The sequence below is a fragment of the Camelina sativa genome, chromosome 4, assembly GCF_000633955.1.
Source record: "Camelina sativa cultivar DH55 chromosome 4, Cs, whole genome shotgun sequence".
Classification (NCBI taxonomy): domain Eukaryota; kingdom Viridiplantae; phylum Streptophyta; class Magnoliopsida; order Brassicales; family Brassicaceae; genus Camelina; species Camelina sativa.
The window spans coordinates 6,948,968-6,975,571 of record NC_025688.1 but is presented as its reverse complement, the minus strand read 5'-3'; the positions used below and the strand labels follow the sequence as shown (position 1 = coordinate 6,975,571).

The following is a 26,604-nucleotide window of genomic DNA, read 5'->3' as shown; positions in this document are numbered from 1 at the left end:
ATTTACTTCATGCGCAAGTTACAAAAGAACACTAGGGTTTCCTTACCCTTAACGGCCTCGACAATGGCTATGGCTGTTACGGAGACAGCTGCTGACATCTCTGCTGACAGTGGTTAACACATGGTTTCAAACTCCGGTGATTCACGATGGGTTGCTGACTAACAGTGGTGAGCGACGATGACAAACAACAAATCCTCGTGACCTCTTGCTCTCCTTCTCAACGATGGCAATGACAACAACATGAGAAAGACGGTGATGATGGTGAACTACGACGTTGAGAGAGACTTAGGATTAGGGTTCACAAATTCTCTTCTTTCNCCCTTTAAGTCAATTTCTTGCGCAGATTAAAGCTTCGACATTAGAAGGAAGGAGTGAACTCCGATACTTGCTTAACACCCGACTTCCAATGCTAAACGANTATCCCACTAATTAAAAATGGGGATGTTACAGTTAGAGCTGTCAAAATGGGTTGTCCACGTCCATTTTGATCCGTCCAACATNAGGATGCTAAGTATGTCACAAGCCATAGAAGACAGTTCTTGAAAACGGTTTGCATTATCCTTCCAATATTTCAAAACATCCAAGCTCTTAAATGCCATTATGTCCAAAAACCGGTTCATCTAAGTACTTGTCTAATGCTGACTTGCCATTAGCACCAACTGTTTGGGAGATGAAAGCATAAAAGTCCTGAAACAGTTCAAACACAAATATGCAGCAGCTCAAAACACTTAAGTAGCAGAAACAAAACACTTAAGTAGCAGAAACAAAATCGATACAAAAACAAAGTAGTTTAAACAAAACACTTACACCATATCCAGGAAGAATGTTTTGCTCCATATTGTTTGACTTTGAACTTCCTGCTGCTGTTTTTGTTGGATTCTTCTTGTAAACATCAAAAAGCTTCTTCAGCTTCTTACGCAAGTGATCCACCCTTGCTTTACTAGTTGACGCATCAAGGGTATTGAAGCAATACTCTATATAGGTAAACTTCAATCTAGGATCAAAGACCGCAGCTAGAGCAAGTATGTCACTATAATCCTCCCAATACTTGTCAAATTTCTCCTTCATACCTTTCACCATCTCACAAATCACATCATCATAAGAGTACTCTTGAGCTTTCAGCCAAGTTTCAATTTTCCATACCTAAACCAAGGACAAATCAAAGTTAATATGTCGAATACCTAAATCAAAGTCAAATCACATCGTTATTATGTCAATCATACCTGATTGAAATACAAATTGGCAGTTGGATAAGATGAANTCATTAATGTCCGGTCCATTAGCGACTATACCCATTTATGCCCATATTTTTATGAGCTGTCCATGGGTGTCCATTGGACAACATTTAACAAATTTTGTAAGATGAGAAAAAATGGTGTAATTAGCTTAGAACATAAAACATAAGTGATCCTTTTGTGCTGCCAATCACATAAAACATAAAAGATCCAAACACAATGATCAACATCCAAACACAATGATCAACATCCAAAAGCAATAAAGCAAACATGAACATCTAGAATATTTTAAACACAATGACACACATATTTCAAACTCCTTCTCCTTCTCTTTCCCCTTCTTTGCCTTCTTCGAATGGATCAACAATCTCTTCAAAACCTTTAAGCCAATTTCTTGCGCAGATTAAAGCTTGGACATTAGAAGGAAGGAGTGAACTCCGATACTTGCTTAACACCCGACTTCCAATGCTAAACGAAGATTCTGAAGCTACAGTCGTAATAGGGATGCTAAGGATGTCACAAGCCATAGAAGACAGTTCTTGAAAACGGTTTGCATTATCCTTCCAATATTTCAAAACATCCAAGCTCTTAAATGTCATCATGTCCAAAACCGGTTCATCTAAGTACTTGTCTAATGCTGACTTGCCATTAGCACCAACTGTTTGGGAGATGAAAGCATAAAAGTCCTGAAACAGTTCAAACACAAATATGCAGCAGCTCAAAACACTTAAGTAGCAGAAACAAAACACTTAAGTAGCAGAAACAAAATCGATACAAAAACAAAGTAGTTTAAACAAAACACTTACACCATATCCAGGAAGAATGTTTTGCTCCATATTGTTTGACTTTGAACTTCCTGCTGCTGTTTTTGTTGGATTCTTCTTGTAAACATCAAAAAGCTTCTTCAGGTTCTTACGCAAGTGATCCACCCTTGCTTTACTAGTTGACGCATCAAGGGTATTGAAGCAATACTCTATATAGGTAAATTTCAATCTAGGATCAAAGACCGCAGCTAGAGCAAGTATGTCACTATAATCCTCCCATTACTTGTCAAATTTCTCCTTCATACCTTTCACCATCTCACAAACCACATCATCATAAGAGTACTCTTGAGCTTTCAGCCAAGTTTCAATTTTCCATACCTAAACCAAGGACAAATCAAAGTTAATATGTCGAATACCTAAATCAAAGTCAAATCACATCGTTATTATGTCAATCATACCTGATTGAAATACAAATTGGCAGTTGGATAAGATGAACCAGAGATCAAATTCGTCATCTCTGCAAATGGGGTCAACAGCTCATAGATCAACTCTGCTCTTGTCCACTCAACATCAGAAGGGAAAGATTGATAACTTGTATCAATCTCTGCAAGATGCCGAAGGGCTTCCTTATAGATGATTGCTCTTGAGAGCATAAGGTGAGTTGAGTTCCACCTAGTTGAAACATCTGAAAGTAGTTCACCCTTAGCTTCAATTCCCATTGTTTCCACACATGTTTGAAAGGATTGTTTTCTAGTCTCATTCACCCTCACAAACTTAACACTATTTCTGATTTTCTCTAGAGCACCATCAATCACATCCAATCCGTTTTGCACAATCAGATTCAAGATGTGTGCAGCACATCTCACATGAAAGAACTCTCCACCACACACCAAATTTTTCCTAAGCTGCCTCTTGAGAATTCCTTGCATGTTGTCATTTGAGGAAGCATTATCAACCGTAATTGTGAACACTCTCTTTTCCATTCCCCAATCTTTTAGCAATGCCAACACCTTTGTAGCTATTCCAGCACCCGTATGTGGAGGAGGAAATGCACAAAATGACAGGATTTTTGTCTTCAAATTCCATCCACTATCGATATAGTGTGCAGTCAAACACATGTATCCCTCTATTGTGATTGCCCTCCACAAATCTGTTGTTAAACAAAACCTACCCGGAACTTCACCCAACATCTTTCTAAGCTTCAATTTCTCTTTCTCGTAGATCTTTAAGCAATCAGCAGCCGCAGTATTTCTTGACCAAAACTCGATGTTGGAATTTGCATACTGAAAAGCCTCTCTAATTCTTCTGTACTCAACGAAAGAGTAAGGCAAATCATGTTCTATGATTGCCAATCCTATCATCTCCCTAAACACCATCATATCTAACTTTCTGTTTCCACATGAAGGAGTGCTTCCTGGAGTCTTTGAGCATGATTCCATGTGACGCAAGAGAGTATTGGTGCCACTTCTACGAAGATCAAGGCAATAAGTATGCTCACAACGGGTGCATCTAAGATTATTCCTACCATCATCCAACTTATCTCCAACAATTTCAAAAGTTTTCCAACACCTTGACCTTTTACGTTTACCTGTAGACTTGCCTGTCCTCTTATCAGCCGTACTAGCTACTGAATCTGCTTCTACACGTTCCTCTCCTACATGTTCTTCTTCATCCGGATTCATATCATGCTCAAGCATATAATCATCTCCACTCATATAATCATCTTCAAGGTTTAGTGTATCACCCATCTGAAATAACCAAAACCAAAGACCAATTAGAGAAAAAGAATCAAACTAACAACATGAAAAAGGTTTAAAAAGCAAGTGTTATCTATGTCAAGAGCACAAACAATAATCTATAAGGAAGCTATTCTACAATTCAACAAATCGAAAGAGAAGAAACATAAATCTCAAATGGGTCTCTCCCAAAATCGAAAGAGAAGCAAACCCAGTTTCAATCTAAGTAAAGCAAACCCAGTTTCAATCGAATTCAAACAAACCCAGTTTCAATTGAATTCAAACAAACCCAGTTTCAATCGAATTCAATCGATACATAGGAGAAAACAATCTTACCGATAGTGCTTTGAGGAGAAGAACTGAAGAAGAGCTTTGAGGAGAAGAACTAAAGAAGAGCTTTGAGGAGAAGAAATGAAGATTTCAAAGAGAAGAACTGAAGAAATCGAGGAGAAGAACTGAAGAAATCGATTTATGTTTAGGAGAAGAAGAGCTTCGAAGAAAATAAGAAATCGATTTGTGTTTTCCCTAAATCGATTTTAACCTAGAATTTTCACACCAATGGGCCGCCCAATGTCCACGCTGTCCATCCAGTTTTGTCCGTGGACAAAAGCGGACCAAGCTCATTTAAGCCCGTTCAAAATATGGGCTTGTCCATGACCCGTCCATAATGAATTGGACATGGGCAGACCATGGACAGCCCGCCCATTTTGACAGCTCTAGTTACAGTATTACCGGGGCTAAGCTGGGTGGTGGGAGATGGAAAGGACATTAGGTTATGGTCGGATAAATGGTTATTAAATACGCCACTGTTAGATGTCGTGAATGGGGAGTTACCGGCTACTTATGCTTATATGCGTGTTTGTGATGTCTAAAGGAATAGCACGGGGTGGCAGTTGAGCCATCTGACACCATACTTGTTAGAGTTTACACAACTCCAATTGAGATCTATGGTTATTGACAATGTCACAGGCGCTTCAGATAGATTTTCATGGGGTGCGACTCCGGATGGTTGTTTCACTGTGAGTTCAGTTTATGCGATGGTAAACAGGACCGCTGAGCCGCGACAATTTATGGGTAAGTTTTTTGATGGTATTTGGAGGGTGAAGACAACATAGAGGATTCGATGTTTTCTTGGGCTTGTTGCTCACCATGTAGTGATGACAAATGTGGAACGGTTTCAACGACACTTGAGTGATACAAAAATTTGTTCTGTATGCCAGAGTGGGGATGAGACGCTTTTGCATATTCTGCGTGATTGTCCAGCAATGGCTGGTGTTTGGCAGCGGCTGGTTCCACGGAGGAAGCTGACCTCGTTTTTTGCAGCTTCTTTGTTGGAATGGTTGTATGTCAATTTGAATGAGTCGACGGAGAGGGATGGGTATTCGTGGGCTACTTTTTTGCGGGAGCTGTCAGGTGGGGATGAAAATAGAGATGTGGTGATGTTTTTGGTGGTATGGGTAAGTTCCGAGACAGGGTGCTTTTTCTTAGAAACTTGGCGGAGGAGTTTTAGAAGGCGCATTTGGTTGCGGGAGGAGGGAGTGCTGAAATTACAAGGGAGGAAAGTCTGATCGCATGGGTGCCACCGCATGTGGGTTGGTTCAAACTGAACACAGATGGGGCATCACATGGGAACCCGGAAAGGGCTACCACAGGAGGCGTACTGAGAGATAGCGATGGGAACTGGCTCTCTGGTTTTGCTCTGAATATAGGAGTTTGTTATGTTCCCCTTGCGGAGCTCTAGGGAGTATACTATAGTTTGTTTATGGCGTGGGAAAAGGGGGTCACGCGTGTGGAGCTCGAGGTGGACTCGAAAGTGGTGGTGGGTTTTCTAACGTCATGGACCAATGATTCTCATCCCCTGTCTTTCCTAGTACGTTTGTGCTATGGCTTTCTTTCAAGGGACTGATCAGTCCGTATTTTTCATGTGTATAGGAAAACTAACCGTCTTGCTGATAGGTTAGCTAACTATGCTTTTAATCTTCCTTTTGGTTTTTATTCTTTTGATGCTAGCCCGGATGATACGAGGGTCATCATGCATGAGGACGATGTTGGTTGTTCACGGCCACAAATGATCCAATTATAGTTTATTTATGTTTTTTGTTTAATAAATGGGGAGGCATTGTCTCCCCTCGTTACACCAAAAAAAAACATTAATATATATAGTTTTAACAGCGCAATTAATAATATATATGGTATAGGTTCAGTACTTTCTTGTTAGAGAAAATTAATGTACATGTTTAATGTTTTACACTAATAGTTGGAATATTACTAAAAAAATGATGTTTTGCATTGTCTGGAAACGCAATTTCGGATTGTAAATATATAACTGATCATTTCTCTTTCACTAGTGCATGGTTTGTTGTGTATCCATGAAAAAATTATAAATAGATTTTCACGTTGTGTGATGTATACGTCGATCGATGCTATGATTGCTTTAAAACGTTTTTCGTGTGTCTAGAATTCTAAGAAAACTTAATAATGTCACTAATGTTTGATGGTTATGTTGCCATGAACTATGTTTATGTATACAAATACAACTATACCGAGTTATTATGCTGGTTACAAATAAAAATATTAATAACAATTACCAACATGATTTTCACATTTAAACGAGTTGGCATTTATGTCAGGAACTGTGGTGGAACAAAATACATTTTTTTTTGTCGATGTTATTATATTATATACGTTTTTTATTATTTTTTTTTGTATATATACTATACCGAAGAACAGAATGGGTTGATCGATCGCTTTTTTAGAACACACGAGCACACACCACTATGGTGGCTTTGGTTAGTATTATTTACTATTTAGTAGTGTACACTTTTTCTTACAGAGGTCTAATCTTTTTCTTTTTTTTGGACAAACACAGAGGTCTAATCAAAGATAAAGAAAAACTGAAAAAATAATCGAATCAATCAATTCCGACAGGAGAAAAACGACGACGTCCATAGAACAAGGCTTTTTCATTTGTTTCTGTTATTGGACCTTTCTATTTTGATTAGAAGCTATTGGGCGGCTTAGTGGTGTTCCACTGCTACTTGATAACGAGAGGACAAACTCTCTCTCTCTCTCACTCACTTTCTCTTGGTCTACAAACTGGCCCATTTACGTTTTCTTTGTGTGCTATTCCACCTTTTTTGTTGATGAGATTAATTTCAAAATTGGATTCAACCTATGAAAAAGTTATGTCTATGGCTTAAATCGCAAGTACTAAAACAGTAGGTTTCTGTGGATGGGGACATTAGTATAATCGTTTCTCTGGATTATTATATGGCCACAAGTCAAGTTCTTGAATATATAATTTGAAAAGTTTGATTGTAAGAAAAAGGAGTTAACGTAAGTTAATTGCATAAAGATATGGAAAAGGTTCGAAAATATATCGTTGTTTAGTTCTTCTTAATCAACAACACGTATGTGGATTTGAAGCGCAAGTATAGCGACACAATAACATCTTTAGCACAAACTCATAAACTCCATGTCATGGCTATTGGTATAGTATGATAAAAAATAAAAAATAAAAAAAGTAAGAGAGATTTAAGCGAGAATGATGGAGATGGGAGGGAATAACTGAGGAAAAGTCTTCAGATGAGTACAATATGATATGATATATCACATGGCAAAACAATCATATTCCTGCAGTAGATGGTGATAGTGTGTGATAAATTAAATTAAATGTTATTTAAAAAGAGTTAAATAATTTGAATGTACCTTTAGTTACTGTTTCTGAAACTGACTCATGTCCTGTCTGAACACAGATCTTGAATCCCCGTGTCCTTATTGTCGACATGTAAATCCACGCATGGAAGTCAAATAAATACATGGCATGTATGTAGTATATGTATATGTCAGTATATATAATTGCATTCACATATATAAACATTGAATATAAATAATACCATTATACATTCGACTAGATCCGTGTTAAAATAGCTCAAATGATTCCTTTTAAAGTTTTCCGTCTCCAAGCACTACTGATGTAAGGAGTATATATGATGTGTCATCTGGTCTTTTCTTTGCGCAACGAATAGATCGTAGACTTGTAGTTCCTTGTAAGTTGTCAGTTGTCTTGTAACGGATGAATGAACAAAGGAAAAAAATTGGTTGATAGAAGCGGTAAAAGGAAAAAAAAATGCAACACGAATAAAAAGGTTTAACATAAACGATAAAAATGATAGAATAATTTAGAAAGTTGAAAATGATTGATAGGATAACCAGTTTAAGTTTAATAATAGTTTTGTTTTTATTGATGACGAAATGAACAATACAATTATTACTATTTACTATTGCTATTAAAAAGTATCAATCAAAAAAAATTGTTATAAAAAATTGTATCGTTAGACAGTAAATATACAGTGTAAGAGAAGAGGTAATTAGAGGACCTTACAGCGAATTAATTAAACAGAGATCACACAAAGATGAACTGAAACTAGTTTTATGAAATGTAGCTATATATTATTAATTTAATTATTTCATAGTGTTAAGTTATAATGATTTTAAAACAGAATTTTTTAGTATAAAGTATAAACATTACGAAACTGATTGGGAAAGATTAAACAATTTTCGTATACAATAACCTAAATTGATTTTGATAATGTTATTCAGAGAACCCGGAACTGATTAAAAAAAATAGAGCACTATCAGATTTTCATATAGTCAAAATACTCAAACTATATAGTATCTTTAGATACATCAATACCTCTAAACTTTTGGTTTAACAAATTATTTGGGTATCATACCCAATCTTAAAAATTATTTAGGAATCAGTATTGATATATCTTAATTATCGAAAAGAAAAACTAGATTATTAATGTTTGTTTCTTTTGACAAGATTAGTTGATTTGTATGTATACATAGATATGTGGTTGTTAGTTCGCAGCCAAATGTGATAAAATAGAAAAAGAACCGACTTTAAAAAGAGATTCCCTATGAAAACATGTGCCTAAATAATTTGATGTTTAGCAATCGAGATTTAATTATTTAAAGCGTTGTCAAACATTTTCTCAAGTCGACAAATGTTAAAATCACTGAACTAACGTAGAATATTAGCAACTTTATGTTTGTGACCAGTGACTAGTGTGTGTAATCAAACAACCAATTATTAGCCTACATTCCTATGAGTTTATTAGAAACTGTCGACATGAAAATTTATTCTTTTGCAATATCATACTAAATTCAATATTAATATTGCATCATTGGCATAAAAATCACAATCGTTGAATGTAAGTTTATAAGATGCTAACAATGAAATATGTGTACACACACTTATTTCCTATCCAGCTAACTATGAGATGATTTAATATGATTGAAATGGTTGGTCGTCGAAATCAAGTTAAAGGAGAGTTATATATGGAGATAGGAGCAAGAGAAAGGGATAGTTATTGCTTATTCAACATCATCAAAAATATTTCTTGACATCCCATGAAAGAAAATTACAAGTTAAATTACACATACGCATAATTTAAATACATGCAAAACATACGTACACATACATATATACATGCATGTCCCCATAGACATATATATACATATATACATACGAAGATATCCTCATCACTTCCATCACATCAACCATCCATTCTCTCTTTATACTTCTCCGCCGCTAATTCTCTCAGAGAGTGATGATGATTAATATATCAACCCCCGTTGACCATTCAACCTCTGCGCCCACCATAGGCCGACGTCGTTTCACCACCAAGACAACTAGCGTACCTCATGAGATCAGCATTTGTCTCCTCTAGTTCCCTTTGCAACCTCAAGACCTGTCTCTGGAGCACCGAGATCGCCCCAACGCAGCCATACACTGGATCTTTAAGCCTTGCCTCCGCCTCGTAAGCCAGCGAGTTCACCGCGTCTTCCCGCTGATGCGGAGCCACTTCTTGAAGGATCTTGCTCACATTACTTGCCCCGAATATCCGGTGGACGTTCGCAAACTTTGTAGGTTCCTCCGGCGGAAAATAGGGTGCGAATACGCAGTCTGATGTGCATTTACGCCGGAGGAATTTGCATGCTGCACACGGTGAATTTGTGTAGTTCGACATATTTGTGTATATATCCCCTGATTCTTCAGTTGCAAAAATGAAACAAAACGATTTAATCACATGCGATTGATATTAACTTTGATCCACATCGATCTTGTAATTCTCTAGAGTCTCTTCTCCTTGTATATATACATATCGAGGTTACAATATCGATGTTCCCTCTAGAGAATTTGTGTAGTTCGACATCCATATTGATATATACAATATGTTTACGTATATATTTCTACGTACACATTTTAAAATTTATACATTTTCGAAATTTTGTTTTCTATTTTGTGCTGGTAGCTAGCAATACTTGTCCCATCATCAATACAATTGGTTACAAGACGTACGATGTAATATCGTAAGAATGGTAACTAGAAGTAATATTATCATCATATAACTAGTTACGAGTCCTCGTATGATGTTCCGATCTTCTTATCCTTAATTGTCATTATTCGTAACCATATAAATATGTATTCCAAGAAAACTATATTTCAAACAAATATATACATAAATCCAAGACACGCATTTCTAAACAATAATTTTACATATTATAAGATTGGGAACTGAGACTAATCAATAATACTAAACATACTACATATGTATCTTACACACAATATGATTAATTATGAGAAGTTGTATAATTAGTTGTTTAGCTACATTACACATAAGAAAGAAACGTACATTTCTTCTCCAAATGAATGTCGCTATGAATTGAAGGTATCTCAAACTGCTTTGCATTTTCTAGTATATATATATTGGTTGACTTAGAACAAGAAAACAACTTGTTCTTATTTAATTTGACCTTCGATTCAAAATATGAAAATTTTCATAAGAATTTTTGAGGAATATATATGTATAATTTCGTAGTATTATATATACTCTATCTAGTTTTGTTTTTGTTAAGAACATGGCTTTATTTATGTGCCATCAAATCTAGTTTTGAAAAAAAAACAATGAAAAGTTGGAAAACATTTCTTGGAAATGGTTGAATAATAATTTTCTTTAAACTTGAAGAAACTAAAGACTATTGAGTATTGACCATACATTTTTTGTTCTTGCCATTTAGTTTAGCAGATTTCCTGACTTTATCCTCACAACACTCTCTGTCTCCCTGACTCTGAGTTCTCCACATCTATATATACAACAGGTATATATACATATATATAGCTTTTATAACGAATCTATGACCGAGTTAAATTAGCTTTATTACATCTTTACGCGTCTGTTTCAGTATGCTTACTTCACTATATATAAGAAGTCACAAAATCCAGATCCACTTTCTATGAAAAGTAAATTAAGGTCGTCCAATTTATAACTTGGAAGTTTAAGATCCAAACTCTCGTCAGTTTATATAACCAATGAACGTAAAAGTAAACGTGTATATACATATATGATATATCTATATTGCTAATGTTTGTGAATTGGCTGCGTAGAATGAAATAATCGTGGTCTTACCTTTAAATGGAGCAACAAGAAAAGTTCTCTCCTTGATATATATCTTCCTGAAAAGGTTTGATCTCTTCTTTGTTTCTCTCTTGGGTATTATTTATTAGAAGGGGAAATGAAAAAAATCCTCAAGAAGATTGGCAATTATTGGGAATTATTTGTTGTGTTCAGAGAGGAAACCCTAGTTGGAGAGAAAGACGAGTCTCTCTAAGGGGAAAGTTAGAAAGATAAAGAGGAGACATTGTTTAGAGATAGAGAGAGAGGGGGGCAAAAGGCATTTTTGGTGGTATGAGAAAGAGAAAGAAGATGAATATAATGAGATTACAAAAGGACAAATTGGCCTCAATTAATTGAGGACCTAAAATAGTGAATTAAAAAGGAGTATTTAGTTGAACCCAAAAAAAAAAAAAAAGCAGTATCTCTGACCCTCGCAAATTTGACTCCATTCACTTGCTTTCAGTAAATAATATATTTAGTATGTAACATATTTTCGATTAAGTTAGACAAGGACCCGTATAATGTGTGGGTTTAAAAATTGTTGAAAAAAATAAATTCAAAACTTTAAACAATTTTTAAAAAATATATAATGAAATTTTATTTTTTAAAGTAAATATATAAATAATTTAAGTTTGTATTTACCTTCATACATTTATTTATATTTATCTATTTTTAATATATTATAACAATTATTACAATAATTTAATTTAAAGCTAAATTATATCCCACTAAAACTTTTGCCAAATACTTATCATTACAAATCTTATTATTGTCAAATTTCAAAAACGTTTCAGAACTTATTCACAAAATATTTTACATGCAACAAATTCATCAAAGCAACATCTAATAAGTAACCACATACAATTTTACTCTATGTTTTACCATTAAAAATATATTCTTACACTCAAAATTATTTTATTGTTATAGTATGCTCTTTACCACCACCTATAAAATGTCTTCTAAACAAATTAAACAAATTTGATGTTGTTTTACTTTCATTTTGGCATAATTATAGTTCTTATAATTACTAAATTTGTTTTGTGACATAGTTTCTTTAACCATGAAGTTTTTTTTACTCCAAAGATATTGGATGAACAACTGGTGAAAATTATCTACTCGATTACAATGATTTTATGATTAACCTAATAAAAGTTGAGAAATTGAAAGAAATTTAATATAATATAATAAAAATAAAAATTTGAAATTATAATCATGATGGTATATATAAGTCTTAGATAATTCAGATATACAAAATAGAAACTTTATATACAATCCAAAACATGACATATGTCATAATCACGTTAAGGATCAACGACCTATTTACTCTTCAGAAGTATCCAATTGTACCAAAACAACTTAAAGTTATGACCTCGTCTCAAATATTCTCGAATCATAAATTCTCAATTTATTTTTACTCGAATCAAAAGTTTTCATATATTTCTCCATATACCTGGTTTAAACGGTTTACGAACCTAATCTGATAGAAAACCACATAAATCCGGTTAGAAACCAATTTTAAAATGGTATATCGTTCCAACTTCCCAAATTTGAAACCTCTTCTCAATAACTCGATCAAGCAGCTCTTGTTTCAGTACCAGAATCATCAACATTATTTAGAAAAGAAAACTCTAAATTTTGACCAGAAACATTAACCACCGACTTATGTTCCAAACTTATAATGCTACTAACTGTAGAATAATTTTTGGAACCTCCATTAGTGTCTCCATCCTCGATTAAATTAGCGGGCATTATATACTTCGATTTCATTTCATTGCATTTTATAGCTTCCATCGAAAAACCCGCACGAATCAAAGACCCACACAATAGATCGGCAAAATTATATTAGAAAAAAAAATCAAAGATCAAAATTTTTGATATAAACATGTAATGTTATGTAGATATAATGTTATTTTCTTAATTAGGTGTCTTATTATGTTTCAAAATCAATAATTCTTTTGACATAACTTATGTTATTCTTTTTAAATTTGTTATTCACTATTTATTTATTAATAATAATATACATGCTTAGTGAATTACTTTTTTGTTTATACATGTCAAAATCTTATTGAGAAATCACATATAAGATAATTAGCGTACAATAGAAAATAGATTATTTTTGTTAATTTTCTTTGTTGATTTAGAAATTTTTTTTAGATATAAACATGTAAAATTTATTTAGATTTAATGTTATTTTCTTAATTAGCTGTTTTGAAAAAGAATAATTTTGACACGTGTCAACATCTCGTCAATATACTTGACATGTGGCTAATTTGAAAACCCAACTTTATATAATAAAATTTTAATATAATAAAAAGATTAGTTCAGACTTCAGTTCAAGCTTTTTTCCTAAGACTGCCAGTCGGTTCTTTATGATCTTTGTTTTCTTCGCATGTGAGTTTAGTGTTCAAAATTAGCTAACCATAGAGATATAATTTTTTTTTTGTGCAAACAAAGACATAAAATTTAATGTGCTAGGTTATATAGTATAATTATATGACCAAATATGGATGACACATAGTATATTTATTTTACCATGTAGTATATAATTATACCATGTAGTGGTTGAGAATCTTTGTAACAGTGAAACTTTGATATGGATGGCACATAGTATATTTATTTTAGTTGTTTTTTTAATATAATAATATTACAATTGTATTATGTTTTTTTTTACCAAATTTGAAAACTGTGATTTCTGATCGTTAAAATTGATATGTGTCACAATCTGATGAGTTTCTAATTTTGATATTTAATCGTTAAAATTGACACGTGATCTGGTAAATTTTTAATTTTGATCTCTGATCGTTAAAATTAACACGTGTCACGATCTGGTGAGTTACTAACTTTGGAAACCAAGGTTTATATAATAAGATTATAAGAAAATATTTCTTGTTAATATGGCAAAATCAAGTGATTAGAAGTAAACTAATATATACTTTCAATTTTTCAAATTATGGTAGATACTTTGCGTTCCTATAAAACGTTTTCTTATAATTTAATCCTTATTCTACAAAAAAAAAAAAAAATAATAATAATACATTTTAACTAATTAGTGTTAATAATTTGTAAATTTCAAGAAATAACTAAAAATTGTAAATATATTATTTTTATCACACAAAAAAAAAGATTGTATTCAATATTAATTCGAGTGAAAGTTCTTAAACATCAATATATACTAGGACGAGGGAGGGAGTACATTTGAATAGCCCTTAGGACCATGTTTAATTAAGAAATCAACGAGGAACCCAATAATAAACCTAAATTAGTAAGCTATTATTCAACAAATGAGGAAACATAAATGTCTAATAATAAATACATATGATGCTTTCTTGAATGAAAACGAAAACTTGCATAGCTCTTCGACCGATGTAGATTCTTCAGCTTAAGGTACAATTTTTAATTTACTTTTTGACCTTTTACGGTTTATTATTGGACCGTAAGAAAAATACTGTTTGTGAAGTCTTTGTTCCACTTCTTAATATACTGTTATAATTTAAATTCAGAAGGTTTTCGGATACAAACTTACAAAGACATCATATCAGAACTATTGAGGATCTGAGCAAATCCGACATGTGTACTGTCGTTTTGCTTGATTGAATTTAACTGTTAACATATAACCCCTCTTGAATTCACTGTTTATCTTTCTGGAAATATAATTATTAACTTTTACATTTTTAATTAATTAATTATTTGATGCGTTCATCCAATTTTTTGGCATACCCATGATGATGGCTGAGCCACATGCTTAAATCCAAATAAATTATCTATAGTAATAAACCAAAATTTTGTGAAAACAAATTCTTCTTTAAACTATACCGTCATTATGCATAATCTTCCTCAGCTAGATGACAACCCCAATCATTTAAACAAACTAAAACCTAAAAGATATACCAAACAAAGTAGTTGATACAAAAAAATGATACCAATGCATTATTGTTTCCATAAACATATACATGCTTCAAAGTGCAATATTTGGTATAGCATGTGCGTAGATTATACCAATGATTAGAGAAGATAATCAATCATTGGCAAGCATCACTTTATGTATTTAATTTTCTATAACAACGATACTTACGTATTTCCTAATTAGATTTAATGTGTATATACAGATATGCACATATCTATACAAGAAAGTATGAAATAATATGAAAATATGAAAAGAAAAATTCAGATCGAAAAGAAAAAGAAAAAAAAAAAGAAGCACTTGAATACGCATGCATACAAAAATATCCCTATAGATCTAAAATTGGGCCTTGGCGAATGGCGAATAAAAAATATAGTAATCTCTTATCGTCTAATGTAAACAATAAGCTAATGTGGGTCGTCGATATAATTAATTATGTAATCTACTTAAAAACAATCCATGTGTATATATGCATGCACCTTGAAGTCCTCCTAATAAAACTTGAAGTCGGTATGCTATGCTATATATATATATATATATATATATATATATATATATATATATATATATATATATATATATATATATATATATATATATATATATATATATATATATATATATATATATATATATATATATATATATATATATATATATATATATATATATATATATATATATATATATATATATATATATATATATATATATATATATATATATATATATATATATATATATATATATATATATATATATATATATATCAATTGGACAATTGGGATAACATGCATAATAACTTCTTGCTCGATTCTTATCTTATCTTTTTTTTCTCTTAATTATATTTATAATCTGGTAAGTTATATGTATAAGAAAACTAACTAAACTGTCAAAATGTTAGTACGTATATATATAGCATACACTACTTATTAATTTAAATATAGCTTGATCTCTAGTTATTATAAACCCTTAATTATATGATTTAGTAATCATAGGTTGGGACTTTGTGGATTGGTTGTTGAAGAAATGTATAATACGGGAAAATATTGACGAAATTATTGCAAGTCAAGTGTTTAGTATGGCCACAAACAATCATTACATTATGCACAATTATTTGGTCACAATTTGTTTCATTAATTAATGGCATGCACCTCTTCTGTTCCTTTCTTTTTTTTTTTGTTAAACACCTTTTTCTGATTACAGTATAGATTAGATGTATATATATATATATATATATATATATATACACGTCTAACCCATTAGATACGAATATACGATTAGTTTTAGTGGTTGTCAATCTTATTTTCACAAAAGTTATTCCATTTGTCTTTTTATAAATTATTTGCACCCTTTAACAAATTTAAAATAACAATGGAAAAAATAAAATATTTTTTTTCCGTTTATTTTCTGATATGTTTGGATGACCTTATGGTTTCATTGTTACGCCATGACATTTTCTGTAACATGTTTTTTGGTATTTCGAATTTATAATTTACTTTTTGTTAGAACGTCATACCATAAATTATACGTTCACAAAAAAAAAAGTGACATTTACATAGATAGAAAAATCACTGCTTTATTACAGTTAACGGTAATTGAGTTTGATGACTTTTGAGGAGTACATGATATTGTTTACTATCAGCTCAAATGGCAACTCTCATGTATATTCAAAATACTATCATCTAACTCATAGGATTGTGGAGCTTTATAAAAGCAAATGGATCGGAGAAGTACTACTAGCTATATAGGTCTTTAGAATCAATTTAACTGTACCACTAGCCGAGGAGGTTGAGGATGATATGTGGGTTGTTGAAGCAAAATGTGTGCTATCATCTTGATTCTTGAGGGATGTGATCCATAAATGAAGGATAAAATTATGGCTGAGTTATCCTATACTATGGAGTAGCGAATTAGTCATTTTTCAGGTAATGATTTTGCCGTACTGTGATGTGGAGGCAACGATATTGGCACTATCATACACACGTTTCTCTTGGTGAGAGAGATATCTAGAAATGGGTATGAAAGGGTGCATCGTCTATTTTTGTGGGAGCATTTATAGTGATCTATGTGTAGGTGAGTTTGAGAATGTGAAGGTGGTAATAAAGAAGACATATGGGAGGCTAAACTGATGTCTCCTAAGGACTTCGATGACATCAAATTCAAATCTCTTAATGGATGCTTTGAGCGTTATACTTCATACAAAACTTTCATACAAAAGTATTTTAATACTTTCTGATATACTTCAACTTCATACTAAATTTTCAGATATTAACCCGAGTCTAATAAGGCTTACAATTTCTGTACAACAGACTGCGACAAAGAGAATCAATTAAAGAAGAGATTAAGATTAGGGAGTGACAAGAAAATAATCTCTAATGGTTCGCCTTTTGACAGAGGAAGGAGGGTTTAGTACAGAGGATGGACTGCTGAATGTGGTTTCTGGTGATCTCTCGCATATTATATCTTCTTCTGATGATGATGATAACGATGACAATGATGATGATGGTGATGTTTTCTTCTTCTTAGACTCTGGAGTTCCGATGATAGGCATTGACTGATTATCATCTGATGATGATGATAATAGTGAATGCTTTTGGGGACTCTCAGCTTCTCTGTTCATCTCAAGTATTTCTTTGGCTTCACTATTTGACAATGCGGTCACTCTGCGTTTGACTCTAGGCGCAAATGCTGTTGAGTTTGCGTTCGAACAGCGGTTGTTCTCTATGTTCCACAGTCGTACCTAATTATGAACAGACATGAAGTCAGTAAAAAAGGCTAAACATCCTAACCTTTTTGCTTGTATCAACATATATGAAATGTTTTGTTACCGTGAAATCATCTGAAGCTGTTGCAACTTTCCCAATCTCTGATGGTGACCTGCACAAGAGATTTGGCATCAGTTTAGTTATTAGCTAGTTGGAAGAAGTGAATAAAGAATTAAGTTTTCATTGTTTCTTATTTTTGAAATGATTGATTCAAGAAAAAAAGAAGAGGGTCGGTGAAGTTGATTTACCAATCTACTGCAGTAACTTCATAGTCGTGGCCTTTTAAGAGTGTAGGATCTGCGTGAGGCTTATTGACCTGCGATTTGTAATGGTTACTTAAGCATACATAAGTCTTGAAACAATTGATTTGTTAGAGAATGTTCAAACTAAGTGACAAAGGATTCAAACCTGCCATATGTAAGCGTTTCCATCGCTTGAACCGCTCAAAACATATTCACCATCAGGACTAATCATTGTCTGCAGAGCAATATTGAGATAGTGAGTGAGCAGGTGAAATATGTTGTATAAGTAAATCAATTGTGTGATTGAAGGGGGAATTGTGAAGAAGGCATTACCCTTACGAAAAAAGAATCTATTCGGCAGCCAGAGAAAGATTGTACAGGTCCTTTGTCAAGCTGCAGCGTGTTGTATAAATAGATTCTGCAACAAATTGATGAAATAGAGAGAAATTGTTAAGTTAAAGCTGGAATGTTTGACGAAAACTCTCTCGCTAAGAGAAGTTATAGTCATAAAAATCAAACCTATTGTCCTTGCATGATGCTGTGAGAAGGGTTCCACTTGAGTCCTGAGACAAGGATACTATGCCATGTAATCCTTTTTCCTGAACAAATTAAAAAAGAAAAATAAAAAACAGGATAAAGATTAGCCTAATTCATCCCTTCAGTCAGATTGAGGGTTAAGTCCATTCAGAACAAACATGTGATCTTATCTCAGACTAGTAAAAATGCAGCTTAGCTTACCTTAGTGTTTGTTGGGTCTGACTGTGGAGATGCTTGAGCAAAAGGAACTTTCAGCTTTCTTGTGTCCCAAAATTTCAAGGCACTAAAAGAATGGCAGAAAAAAAAAACAAAGGATGTAAACAATATTCCTATATGCTTTAAAAAGTTACACTAGCTTTATATGAACCCACTAAAATGTTGTGCAAGTACCTATCAGGTGCTCCAGCAGTGGCAATTGTGATCTCGTCCTTGAGATAAAGCACAGAGGTAATGCTTGATGAAGCAGCCTAAAAACATGAAGCAAATAAGCAGAGAAGATAGGAGAAATAGATTAGAAGGGAAGAGACACAAATGAGCAGATGTAAAACCTTGCGTCGTCTGATCCGTTTTGAAAGAGGGGATAGATGAGCTCCTTTAACCATGTCAGTAGAGCTGTATGAAGACCAGAAAAACAATCAAGATGGTTTTAAATAAGAAAAGAACCGAAAAAGATCTTCACAGCTAAGTTTCGAGGACTTCCTTGATACAAAGTTCCTCTTTGTAAGAACTACTTTTACATCTTAAATCCCATAGCGCAAAACATCCATCTCTTGAACCAGATACAAGAAGATCTACAAGCAGCTAGAGTTAGAGTCATATCTTGACAAAAACTATCAAACAGTAAAAAAGAAAGAGATATATGCAAGAAACAAACCAGAATTAGTTGAATGTGGACACATCGATTTCACAGTTCCTGTATGTCCTATAAGAACACCAGTACACTTATTCTCCTCCACATCCCACACTTTAATCTACATTCAAGCGTCTGCAAATGTCAGTATCACAATTTTTGTCCTCACAAACTAGTCAATTAAATAAACATTGAGTCACCACCACTACTTACAGTTTGATCACCAGAAGCAGTCAGAAGACAACTATCTCCCTGCAACAAATTTACAAATGAGTAAAACATCAAATAAGCTCCACTTAGTTCCATTAATGATTCAGAAACTTAAAACGGAATATAACGCACCTTGATCCAAGAAATGTCAAACACAGCGTTATAATGAGCAATCCAATCACGAAACCTAGCTTTCTCTACACATTTTAAACAATCACAAATCAGTATTCTATTAAGCTCCGAAGAAATTACGGTTTTAACAGAGACGAGACGAGACCTGTATTCTCTTGATGAGTTGCAGAAGAGGCAAACTTCTTACTGGAATTAAACAAGCTCACATGACCGTCTTCATCTGATACCGCGAATAATTGAGAATTCTGGCTAGTCTGTATACGTTTTAAACAACAATCGTTAATCCTAAATCACAATCAACCATAGTTTGAGGTTGCATCGAGGGTTGAATAATTAGATCTAGGATTGGAGCTAGCTACATTGAGAAATCAAAATAGAAGCAGAATTAGGACCGTACCTTGCAAAACGAAACAGCCAACGGCGGAGTTCGAATCCCGTCGTGTTCTACCGCAACGCCGGTTAATTCTCTGCAAGTCAGCTCGGAATCTGGGAAGAACGGTCGCTTCCGTACTGGAAACAAGAAAAAAATCAATCAGTACAATCCAAAGAGGGCGAAACTCAGATATACATCAGGAAACACCAACAGAAGCACGAATTTGTATGTAAAATGTAAGAATATACCTCGAAAGCCGTTGAGCTCTCTGAGTCCGATGTCGACAAAGACGGATCTAGATCTGGAGGATTCCATCGGAGAGTAATCTGCTGTGCAATCGAGAGAGAGACGAGATAAGAGAGAAGCGACGGAGGAGAAATGAGGTTTTATGGTTAGATATTTCCCGGTGGAGCCGAGGTAAAGTTTATTATCTCTGAATACGGAGCGGGATACTGGAATTTTGTGGGCGGTGTGTGTCTCTCATTTCACGCGGGAAAATTATTATTTTCCCCAGAATCGAAATATTTTTCGTTTGACCTCTTCACGCAGAGAGAATGAAGAAAGACTTTTAAAGGTTTTTCCCCATAAGGCCCAAATATGCTGGCCCATTTCTTTTTAGTTACGAGAGGATTACCAAATAGAAAGAATGACTCGGCTAGAACCGATAACCGAACTGAACCAAATGTATTTTCAATTAATTTCAGTAGCGTTTTCGAGAAAACCAAAAAAAAAATTGATTAACCGAACCGTGCAGAATAAACCGAAATTTTCCCGCGCAAAAAAAACACATAATCAATTTCCAATTTTAACCTTTCCTCTACTTACACCTAATCTTCCTCTGAAAGCTTCGTTCTCTATTAAATTTCTTGAGAAGCAACCAAATTGCAATGCCAAACAAACTCGTCTCTAATGAGTACCAATCCTCTTCTAATTGGAAAAATATCTCTCTCTTTTTTTTTCCTTTCTCTTTTCTTGTTTCTTCATCTTCTTTTTCATTTCAAAACTTTGTAAGACTGTCTCTCTGTTCCTCGTCCCTTTTTCTCAATCTTTTTTTTTTTTAATATAAATGGGAATATCGAAGAAACATCAAGTTGGCGGAGGATTAGACACCGATGGGGAAAAGTGGGTGTTCGCCGAAATTTCGATTCGGGAGTCACTGAAGCCGGTGAAGACGAAACTCAAAAAGCCAGAGAGAGAATCAGTCTCAGCTGAAGAAATTTGTGTCACTCCCACGAGGAAAGAATCAGTCTCAGCTGAAGAAATTTGTGTCACTCCCACGAGGAAAGAATCAACAATTTCGGAGAAACTGAAATGTCCCGCTGCTCCTAGGAAACGTCGACCGGTGTTGAAGTGTCGGAGCAATGTTCGTATAGAGTACTTTGTGCCTCCTTCAGATTTGGAGTCGGTGTTTATACAACGCCGTTAATGTTAAAAAAGACTACTAAAGAGTTCTAAGTTTGGTTTTATTTGTTTTTCCTATGTGCTCAAGTCATTTTTTACTTCATCTTATGTTTGGTCTGGTACAAAAGCATTTTACTCTTTTTATGTTTCACATGTCTATAAGCGTTCAATTAGCCAATCTAGTCCACGAAAGCTTAAAAAAAAAAAAATCTTATAGTACAACTTAACGATATGTAACGTAACGGCCAGCAATTTCATTGGGACGAAAAAAATCTTCATGACTTGTTCACGTTTTAGTCCAAAATATCTTGCCATTGAAGCTAACAACACCCACAAACTTTCAAACTTTAGTCATATAAAAATTGCTAAGCCCCTTCACAGTTCACACCGTGTATCTCTCTAGTAAAGTTTCTTCTCTTTATTAATAAAAACTCTTGATATTCAGGAACAATTAATACACATGTTGTTACCTATAAAAACCCAAATTTATTAACTTTGAAGATGTAAGTTCGAGCAAAAGGGGTCAAGTTTTGTTGCACCACAGAAATTGCTCTGTAGATATTTTCTGATTCCATCCAGTTGGTATAAACAAAGATGACGAAATCAAACACACATAAACTTTGTTGCACTAGGGTTTGGCATTGGTGTACCATCTCCACTACTCAGTCTCGGCTCATACCTACGGCGAGAGGGGCAATGGCCAGGGGACAAAATTTTTATAAAAAAAAATATTAAGGAAATGGGAACCAGAAAAAAAGAATAAAAGAAAATTTATGTTGAAAAGGGTCCTAAAGAATTGTATGCCTAGGGACGAAATTTTTTTTAAGACGGGGCACTACTTCCCTACAGATAAAGAGATGACGTTTATGTAATATCTTCTTTCGAAACCTAGTTCTCTCTAAAATTCCATGTCTACTTACTAAATGAGAGTTTACCTCAAAGGAAGATTTCTAAGACTTTTAAGCTTTCGCTATAAAGGATGATGTATCTGCCAAAGAAAAGGATTACACTGAAGGCTATGAAAGACTCAATTTATACAATTTTAGTTTTAATCCAAACTTGAACCCGAACCCGACAGCTATACTTAAACCCTTCACATTCAGGCAGCTCTGTTCTTGTTAAATCCCTTTTGTCGTCTTTTCTCTAAACCCCTACCTCTCAAAATTTAGGGTTTTACATTCTCCAAAAACCATAAAAATTTCACTTGAATCCGAAAATGATCACTACAGTACTCCGTCGATTTCTCCTTGATGCATCAAAGCCGGCGACTTCAATTAATGCTCTATATCACCAACTTGCTCCAGCTAAAAATTTCAGGGCTCCGGCGATGGGATGCGTGAGAGATCTCAGCAAGATGACATTTGAAAAGAAGGAAACGTCCGTGGAGGAGAATAAAGGATCGGGAGACGGGGGCAAGGCTGATGATCAAGGTAACAAAGGGGAGCAGCTAATCGTTAGCTATTGGGGTGTGAAGCCAATAAAAATCACCAAAGAAGATGGAACTGAATGGAAATGGAGTTGCTTTCGGGTACGTGCACATTACATATACATGTTTTGTGTATTCGTTACTTACTCTTTGTTGATTTATATGTTTTTTTTTTTTTGTGTGTAACAATGGTAGCCATGGGAGACTTATAAAGCAGACCTGACTATAGATTTGAAGAAGCATCATGTGCCTTCCACTTTACCGGATAAGTTAGCTTATTGGATGGTTAAATCTCTTCGATGGCCTACCGATCTCTTCTTTCAGGTACGCTCTTAGGTTTCAGTTGAGCCTAGTTGTATGTATGGACTAATTTTGCCAAACGATTAAAAGTCAGAGGAGATACGGATGCCGAGCGATGATGCTAGAGACGGTAGCAGCGGTACCAGGAATGGTTGGAGGGATGCTTATGCACTTCAAATCGCTAAGGCGTTTCGAACAAAGCGGGGGTTGGATCAAAGCCCTTCTCGAAGAAGCAGAGAACGAGAGAATGCACTTGATGACATTCATGGAAGTAGCTAAACCCAAATGGTACGAACGAGCTCTTGTGATCGCCGTTCAAGGCGTTTTCTTCAACGCTTATTTACTCGGATACCTAATCTCTCCCAAATTTGCTCATCGTATGGTTGGATACCTTGAGGAAGAAGCAATACATTCTTACACTGAGTTTCTCAAGGAATTAGATAATGGTAACATCGAGAACGTTCCCGCACCGGCTATTGCTATTGATTACTGGAGGCTTGAAGCTGACGCCACGCTTCGTGATGTCGTCATGGTGGTTCGTGCTGATGAGGCGCATCACCGTGACGTTAACCACTATGCATCCGTAAGTGTAGTGTAAATATATGAAAATTATACTATATACTATATGTTAAAAATATGATTAATTCTTTCAATGGTTTGTATAAACTGCGCAGGATATTCACTACCAAGGTCATGAGCTGAAAGAAGCTCCAGCTCCGATAGGATATCACTGAATCAGAGAAGAACTTCTAGTTTTATTTTGTCGCTCTCAAAACTTAATTTCTTGAATTGCTACTCGTCATGACTTCTTTTTAATTGGATATCGTTGAAGCTAAGCCACCACCAGATTATTTAGTTTTGGAAAATATTAGATATACATATTAGTTTTGTTACGTAATCCATACTAAATAAAAGTAGAAGTTATAAGCTCCTTAAGACGTCCACATAGGATTTTAAACAACCTATCGGGATTTAACATGTCACTCATTAACATTTTCTAAATTTCATAATTAAATATTATTAAAAACTATTTTAAACAACCTATCAGGATTGGACATGTCATTCATTAACATTTTCTAAATTTCAAGAATTTTAAATTTATGGAAATAAAAGAACTATGTACAACGTCCCACATAGGCTAGAAATTTTTTAAACAATGGTTCAGAACTAATATAAATAAGATTAATATGCTTCCAACAATGAATGAGCAGGAAAGCTTGATTTATCAGGCGTCCAAAGTTTTAAAATTTTATTCGGTTTAATCCAGTTTTTTATTTGATCAAATTAAAACTTTATAAAGTTTCAAAAAAAAAATATAATATATAAAAATTTTAAAAATTTAAATATTATAAATATTGAAACCTTTAAAAGTTCTTAGCTTTTAAAAAGATTTTAAATATTATAATTTTTAAATTTTAAAAGTTTAAAATATTACAAATATTGAAACTTCTAAAAGTCTTAGCTTTAAAAAGGTTTCGAAATATTATAATTTATAAATTTTAAAAATTTCTTAGCTTTTAAAAGGTTTTAAGAGAATTCTAATTTACAAATTTGAAAAGTTTAAGATATTATAAATTTTGAAACTTTTAAAAGTTTCAAATATTAAAAATATTTAAACTTCATAGAATGTTTTAAAATATTACAATTACTTAACTTCCATAGAAATTTTAAAATATTATATCTATACTTATAAAAAGTGGAAGCTATAAACTGGTAAAGGTGTCCATAGAGGATTTAAAACAACCAATAAGAATTAGATATTTCACTTATTAACACTTATCTACGTTTGTGGTTTATATCTCTTATGAGCTATATAACATGTTTTTTTGTTTGTATGACTTTACAGATGATTTGATATTCTTGCAGTAAAATTTTTATTTTTAAGTCTAAGAAAGAAGGATTGACGTCGCAAGATCTTGATTTGATGTTATTTAAGCTTAAAGAAGAAGGATCGACGAAAAGAACAAATATTGTTTTAACTATACATGTGTTCATATTACTTTTTCTGCAAGTAAGGATTTTAATTTGAGAAGTTTCAATATGTGGAACTAAAACCAAATAAGTATATGGATGAAAATATCAATAATTGGGTGCATGTGTTGACTATGCTAGTCTTCATAAATTGCACAAATTTATGAGAAAATAAATGTTTTTGGTCTTCGAGATTGATGGATTAACAAGTAGTGTGGTAGTCTAAAAAAAGATTTTTCAGTGGAAGAATGTGAAAAAGTTGACAAGAAAGAAGAAGAAGAAGGGTATAATGAAGAAACATGCGGTAGAAGTAACAACGATGACAATTACCATAAAATTTGACAATGAAAATGACAAGAAAGAATATGAATAATAAGAAAACATTGAACAAAAAATATGAAAACATAGGTGGTAGCGAGATAAATTCATGATTATAAAATTGTTTCGTTTTTTAGGTGGTTAAAGAAATGGTTTAAAGAAATGGTTTAGGATATGTGAGGTCACCAGTTTGATCCGCCTCATCTTGACGTCGAGTTAAATTCATAATATTTTTGATCAGACTTGATTTTATAATACAACTGATTTATATATTTTAAAAAATTGAGTATCTGAATTTTTTTCTTAATACTAATTTAAATTTTATAAGATAATATTTCATCAAAGGTCATTAATCATATATAATTTGCATTAAAATATATTAATTAAATCCACCCGTAACGTGGCTTTAAAACTTAGTGTGATACTTAAACGATGAAGTTCATTTCCCGTAACATCACGTGACAAAAATTTCCCAATATATATAAACTGAATTATGTTAGAAGAAAATTCCAATACATTAACTTCGTTGTAATCTAATCTGTATAACTTGGAAATATTATTTATTTACTTAATTTTATTAACTTTTTACGGAACATGCATGATTCCATTTTAATTTAATTTAATTTGTAAAGTTTGTAACTTGTAAGCAGTGCATGTAAGTATCATATATTTACACAAAATATAAATAATTATTAAACTTCTTAACCTATAAGTTGTAAATAAGGTTAATAAGAAATTCCTTCATTTCCAATTTCTTAACCAATCTGTATATTGCCTAGTTAGATAATTCCTTCATTTCCAATTTTTATTATTAGGCGATCAACTTTAGATTTGTATAAATATACTATACCTACGGATTTGTGAAGTAACACATCAAACGTTCATAATTTCAAAACATTCTCAATAAACATTCTCAATAAAGCTTTAAGGAGTTGTTGGCATTTTTTCAAAAAAAAAAAAAAAAAAAAAAAAAA

At 33.3% G+C, this 26,604-nt stretch overlaps 5 protein-coding genes across 5 annotated transcripts; 2 read left to right on the top strand and 3 right to left on the bottom strand.

Moving 5' to 3' along the window:
- Nucleotides 1,547-2,314, bottom strand: LOC104783629 (zinc finger BED domain-containing protein DAYSLEEPER-like). Its single transcript, XM_010508763.1, has 3 exons — nucleotides 2,305-2,314; nucleotides 2,042-2,208; nucleotides 1,547-1,921 (listed from the first exon to the last, which is right to left on the bottom strand). The coding sequence occupies exons 1-3, from the start codon at nucleotides 2,312-2,314 to the stop codon at nucleotides 1,547-1,549; spliced, it is 552 nt and encodes a 183-aa protein (XP_010507065.1).
- LOC104780009 (LOB domain-containing protein 25) lies at nucleotides 9,098-11,473 on the bottom strand. Its single transcript, XM_010504468.2, has 2 exons — nucleotides 11,214-11,473; nucleotides 9,098-9,796 (listed from the first exon to the last, which is right to left on the bottom strand). The coding sequence occupies exon 2, from the start codon at nucleotides 9,771-9,773 to the stop codon at nucleotides 9,387-9,389; it is 387 nt and encodes a 128-aa protein (XP_010502770.1). The 5' UTR covers nucleotides 9,774-9,796; nucleotides 11,214-11,473; the 3' UTR covers nucleotides 9,098-9,386.
- On the bottom strand, nucleotides 17,270-20,670 carry LOC104780008 (denticleless protein homolog). Its single transcript, XM_010504467.2, has 16 exons — nucleotides 20,463-20,670; nucleotides 20,239-20,351; nucleotides 19,987-20,095; nucleotides 19,842-19,906; nucleotides 19,713-19,751; nucleotides 19,524-19,620; nucleotides 19,350-19,440; nucleotides 19,198-19,261; nucleotides 19,040-19,116; nucleotides 18,851-18,932; nucleotides 18,632-18,711; nucleotides 18,446-18,530; nucleotides 18,279-18,347; nucleotides 18,119-18,186; nucleotides 17,934-17,982; nucleotides 17,270-17,845 (listed from the first exon to the last, which is right to left on the bottom strand). Exons 1-16 carry the CDS (start codon nucleotides 20,527-20,529, stop codon nucleotides 17,453-17,455), a joined length of 1,548 nt encoding a protein of 515 aa, XP_010502769.1. The 5' UTR covers nucleotides 20,530-20,670; the 3' UTR covers nucleotides 17,270-17,452.
- LOC104780007 lies at nucleotides 21,120-21,753 on the top strand. The gene has a single exon (XM_010504465.1). It carries the CDS (start codon nucleotides 21,281-21,283, stop codon nucleotides 21,638-21,640), a length of 360 nt encoding a protein of 119 aa, XP_010502767.1. The 5' UTR covers nucleotides 21,120-21,280; the 3' UTR covers nucleotides 21,641-21,753.
- Nucleotides 22,832-24,075, top strand: LOC104780006 (ubiquinol oxidase 1c, mitochondrial-like). Its single transcript, XM_010504464.1, has 4 exons — nucleotides 22,832-23,143; nucleotides 23,237-23,365; nucleotides 23,436-23,924; nucleotides 24,016-24,075. Exons 1-4 carry the CDS (start codon nucleotides 22,832-22,834, stop codon nucleotides 24,073-24,075), a joined length of 990 nt encoding a protein of 329 aa, XP_010502766.1.

What these genes read in the sequence shown, in the direction of transcription:
- LOC104783629 (XM_010508763.1), bottom strand. An exon ending in ACATTCTTCCTGGATATGGT is followed by an intron (nt 1,922 to 2,041) that starts GTAAGTGTTTTG and finishes GAACTGTTTCAG; the next exon opens with GACTTTTATGCTTTCATCTC.
- LOC104780009 (XM_010504468.2), bottom strand. Translation starts at nt 9,773, where the DNA reads ATGTCGAACTACACAAATTCACCGTGTGCAGCATGCAAATTCCTCCGG.
- LOC104780008 (XM_010504467.2), bottom strand. Translation starts at nt 20,529, where the DNA reads ATGGAATCCTCCAGATCTAGATCCGTCTTTGTCGACATCGGACTCAGA. An exon ending in GCATCATGCAAGGACAATAG is followed by an intron (nt 18,531 to 18,631) that starts GTTTGATTTTTA and finishes AATTTGTTGCAG; the next exon opens with AATCTATTTATACAACACGC. An exon ending in CAGCTTCAGATGATTTCACG is followed by an intron (nt 17,846 to 17,933) that starts GTAACAAAACAT and finishes GTTCATAATTAG; the next exon opens with GTACGACTGTGGAACATAGA.
- LOC104780007 (XM_010504465.1), top strand. Translation starts at nt 21,281, where the DNA reads ATGGGAATATCGAAGAAACATCAAGTTGGCGGAGGATTAGACACCGAT.
- LOC104780006 (XM_010504464.1), top strand. Translation starts at nt 22,832, where the DNA reads ATGATCACTACAGTACTCCGTCGATTTCTCCTTGATGCATCAAAGCCG. An exon ending in GGAAATGGAGTTGCTTTCGG is followed by an intron (nt 23,144 to 23,236) that starts GTACGTGCACAT and finishes TAACAATGGTAG; the next exon opens with CCATGGGAGACTTATAAAGC. An exon ending in CTACCGATCTCTTCTTTCAG is followed by an intron (nt 23,366 to 23,435) that starts GTACGCTCTTAG and finishes ATTAAAAGTCAG; the next exon opens with AGGAGATACGGATGCCGAGC.